This window comes from Oncorhynchus masou, chromosome 29, assembly GCF_036934945.1.
Source record: "Oncorhynchus masou masou isolate Uvic2021 chromosome 29, UVic_Omas_1.1, whole genome shotgun sequence".
Lineage (NCBI taxonomy): Eukaryota > Metazoa > Chordata > Actinopteri > Salmoniformes > Salmonidae > Oncorhynchus > Oncorhynchus masou.
Window position 1 is genome coordinate 20,198,775 of NC_088240.1, and position 4,611 is coordinate 20,203,385.

A 4,611-nucleotide genomic window follows, 5' to 3' on the forward strand; every position below is an offset into this window, starting at 1 on the left:
TCTTCTCTTCCCTCCCCTCCTCTGTCTTATAAGAGTTGAATGTTCATCTTGTCATTATTGTACTGCCGTATATTATATATATAAATATATATATATCCCATTTAGCAGACGCTTTTGTCCAAAGCGACTTACAAGTCGGCTGGGGCCACTACTTTTACATATGGGTGGCCCCAGCGGGAATCGAACCCACGACGCTTGGCGTTGCAAGCACCATGCTCTACCGACTGAGCCACACAGGATATTTATATTATTTATATGGTCTGTCTTTGAGTGGACTGTTTGTGATGACAGTGTCAAGTTACGAACCTGCTCGACAGGCTTCCACTCACTCTCTCTGCCCCACCATTGGATCTTAATAAGCACCATGTGCACTGTAAAAACCAGCCCAGCAGGGCATTCAAACTCACTTCCTGCATCGCAGACTCTGAGTCTGGTGGGAAATGACATCACAGGATCTGAGTTGGGGACTGATGCCAAAAACACCCCAAAAACAGTTCAGGAACAGACGGGTACAGATCCATTTTGACACCAGAGACAGGTGACAGTCCAGTTGCTGATGTTACAAAACCGAGGGTGCAGCCTGACTAATAGACTGCTGTCTGAATTGAGGAACTCTATAGGTAACAATGAGACAGGCCACAGAACACAGCAGTGACAACCAGAGGAAGAATGCAACTCAGGCTGGATCTGTTGTGTTTCTCTCCAACCCTTTGATGAGTGGTGAGTAGTAGTAGACTGCTTGATGAGATAGACAAAGTATCCACTTGTCTATATCCATGCTTTGGCTAATGAATTTATGCATGTATCTGTGAATGATCCTATGCGTGTTGTTTTTATTTTGTAAGATATTGAGTCAGATTGGTCCCCCATTCATGATGCAGCCTACAATGGACGTGTTCTCACACTGAGAAACCTAATAGCTCAAGTAAGGAAGGCACAGCCAGGCCTGTTATAATATGGACTGGCAAGGATCCAACCGTTATTATGCAAGCTCATGCCTGCAGGCGTCAGTTAAACTGATATTTGTTATTTCTGCTTATAAAGTAACAGTAGCCTTACCATCATCTGCAGAATGGGACTGTAGATGGAATGTATCACTTAAGCACAGCATTATACAATGGACATCTTAGAAATGCTGCACATTTCAAAGCAATTTTAAGATGGGTGTGGAATTTCTGAAGAAGCGTAAAAATGTCTGTCTATTGCTGATTGAGGTAATTGCAGAGGGAATAGGATTGGTTTTGATGTTTTATTGTTGTCACGTTTCTTTCTTCGTCACAGGGAACGTGTGTCAACCTGGCCACTCTAGAAAGAGTCGCTCCCCTTCATGGAGCCTGTCTGCAGGGACACAGTGCCTGTGCCAAGTTACTGATAGAAAATGGGGCAAATGTGAGTAAGGAATTCCACTCTATCTGCACCATCTCTGGCTGATTTTAAGACTCACACAACACAAGGTTGTATACATGTTTATTGACATGAGTTAATCATACAAGCGCCATGCTCTACCAACTGAGCTACAAATGACCACTCTCAATGTATAACAAACAAAGTCCAAGAACAGGCAGACCACCCTGAATATGGGTTAGATTATGAAGATATTAGGCGATTAATCATACACAATCCTTGCCACTTTGACATTATTAGCACAAATCTGTAGACAACAATAGCCCTATTGTTGAATTCAACTGTACGCTGAGTGACAAGTCACATTTCAATAACCGAACTGTTAAATAGTCTACTACATTTTAGTTATTAGTTAGTTAGTTAAGAAAGCACTGAGCGAAAACAAAAAACCACTCATGCACTCTCCATGTAGGTGTATACACTCTCCATCCTAGACATACTGACACAGTAGTATGCTTACAATGTGACAGACAGTGGAGTGTTAACCTTCTCAGCAGGCTATCACCAGTACTTTTGTTGGTTTTGATAGGATGGGAGAGGATGCGGCAAGATGTATTGGATGTAAGATAAGAGCTGTTCAGTAGAGCTGATGTGTGCATGTTGTTGTCTTCGGTACCAGGTGAACGTCCCCACGTTGGAGCAGACCACCCCCCTGTCAGAGGCCTGTGCCCAGGGCCACGTGGCCTGTGTGACCCTGCTCCTCCAGCACGGAGCCTTACCCGAAGGATACAGCCTCTCAGCCTCCCCCATCCACCAGGCCGCAGCCAAAGATCAGGTGTCATATTCTGAAGGACAGACTCCTAATAGATAAACAGATGCTCTGTGGTTAGGGTTGCAAAATTCTGGGAACTTTCACTAAATTCCCGGGTTTTCTAGAAATCCTTGTTGGAGGTTACAGATTTCCGGCTTAATCTCTTCTGACTCCGGGAAACCCCCAACTGGGATTTGGGGAAAACCGGGGAATTTATTGAAAGTTCCTGGAATTTTGCAAACCTTTCAGTGGTGCGTCAGCCAAGGAGGTAGCCACGTGATTAACTGAAGACTGCACTGCAGTTCGTGCCAAAGTAATAAAGGGAAAACCCCGTAGAGATGACAAAATGTTGCCGAAAATAACATAATGAAGGGATCACGATGCGTGTTTTTCTTCTCTCAAAGGTTCATATACAGTAGCTATAGCACTTTGACAAAGATGAAAGTCAAAACGTGTCAGCTTTTATAAAATAAAAAAGAGCACCATTACCTAAGAATGTACTGTTGTTGCAGTAATTTATGGGAGATGCTGTCATCTTTCCTTTTTTGTAATACAATACTTAGGAGGAAGAGCAATTTGTTAAGCCATGGTCACGTTGATTTAATTTGTTATGTGTAATGAGATGTATCATTCCCTAGATTTAGATACAGTCAGGACTTTTTCAAAGCAGATCCCACGCACTGTTCTTTATTCCTTGAAGATATCTCTGTCCAGGTCACCCAGAATGCATTGAGTCTCAGGTTCATCACGGGGCAGATGTTGATCAACACACTGACCAATCAGGCTCCCCACTCTACACTGCCTGCACCAATCAGCATCTGAGCACTGTGAAGAAATTGCTTCAGCTAGGTATGAAAGTGGATTCTCTTCCATTTATCTAGTCTAGATACTGTAGAATCTGGACTAGACATTGACCAGTGTGCTTCTATCACAAGGTTCTGCTGTATATAATACATTTTACCAAGATAGCCACGGCACATCAAGTACACTACATGACCAGTAGTGTCGAACGCCTCATTCCCAAATCATGGGAATTATAATGGCGTTAGTCCCCCCTTTGCTGCTATAACAGCCTCGACTCTTCTGGGAAGGATTTCCACTAGATGTTGGAACATTGCTGTGGGAACTTGCTTCCATTGAGACACTGACACTGAGACATTGAGACACTGATGTTGAACGATTAGGCCTGACTCGCAGTCGGAATTCCAATTCAACACGAAGGTGTTCGATGGGGTTGAGGTCAGGGTTTTGTGCAGGCCAGTCAAGTTCTTCCACACCGATCTCAACAAATAATTTCTGTATGGACCTCACTTTGTGCGTGGGGGCATTATCATGCTGAAACAGAAAAGGGCCTTCCCAAAACTGTTACCACAGTTTGGGAGTTGTGCAAAGATGTCATCAAGGCAAACGGTGGCTACTTTGAAGAATCTCAAATATAACATATATTTTCATTTGTTTAACACTTTTTTCCTTACTACATGATTCCATATGTGTTATTTAATAGTTTTGATGTCTTCACTATTATACTACAATGTAGAAAATAGTAAAAATAACGAAAAACTCTGGAATGAGGGTTGACTAGTACTGTATAGTGTAGGTTGAGGCTTATTCACCTAAGGCACTCATATGACATTTACTGTGCATACAAAATCCATACATGTTCCACACAATATCCTTAAATATATGCTCTTGGTCAGGTGCTAGTGTGAACAGCAGTAAGGATGGGGACTCTCCTCTGAACACGGCAGCCCGTCTGTCCAACCCTGAGCTGATGTCTGTTCTGCTGGAGCATGGGGCTGACTGCAGCAGCAGAGACACACAGGGCAAACAACCCCCGGACCTGGCCTCTTGCAACAGCCCCGTGGAGAAAATAGTGCTGGGCCACAGAGGAGGTAGCTAGTCCCCCAATGGATCTATCTGATACACAACATTTTTAACATCCTGACCTTAGAGATCCGTTTTATGTCTCTATTTTGGTTTGGTCAGGGTGTGATTTGGGGTGGGCATTCTGTGTTTTGTGTTTCTATGATTTTCTATGTTTTGGCCAGGTATGGTTCTCAATCAGGGACAGCTGTCTATTGTTGTCTCTGATTGGAAACCATACTTAGGTACCCTTTTTTCCACCTGTGTTTGTGTGAAGTTGACTTTGTTTAGGGCACATAGTGGTTGAGCTTCACGGTTTGGGTTTGTAGTGTTTATTGTTTTGTTTGGTGTCATTTTGAGTTAATAAAGAAAATGTACGCTTACCACGCTGCACCTTGGTCCAGTACCTTCAACAGCCGTGACAATTTTGGTGGTGTTTTGAACTGCTTGTATACTTCAAATTAAACCTGTCATACATATGCTTGAGTTTATTTTATTTTTTACAGGGACAGTGCACATTAATCAACGTTTCAGTAAAAGTGCCGGTTTTAATTTGGTTATTTGAATTACCTTTTTCACATGCTTTTTAAAAG

General features: G+C 42.8%; 1 protein-coding gene across 1 annotated transcript; it reads left to right on the forward strand.

The window, feature by feature from the left end:
• Window positions 1–422: 422 nt before the first annotated feature.
• Window positions 423–4,401, forward strand: LOC135521125 (ankyrin repeat and SOCS box protein 9-like). Its single transcript, XM_064947060.1, has 6 exons — window positions 423–720; window positions 846–925; window positions 1,282–1,389; window positions 2,024–2,179; window positions 2,870–3,004; window positions 3,853–4,401. Exons 1-5 carry the CDS (start codon window positions 627–629, stop codon window positions 2,975–2,977), a joined length of 546 nt encoding a protein of 181 aa, XP_064803132.1. The 5' UTR covers window positions 423–626; the 3' UTR covers window positions 2,978–3,004; window positions 3,853–4,401.
• The last annotated feature ends 210 nt before the right edge of the window (window positions 4,402–4,611 follow it).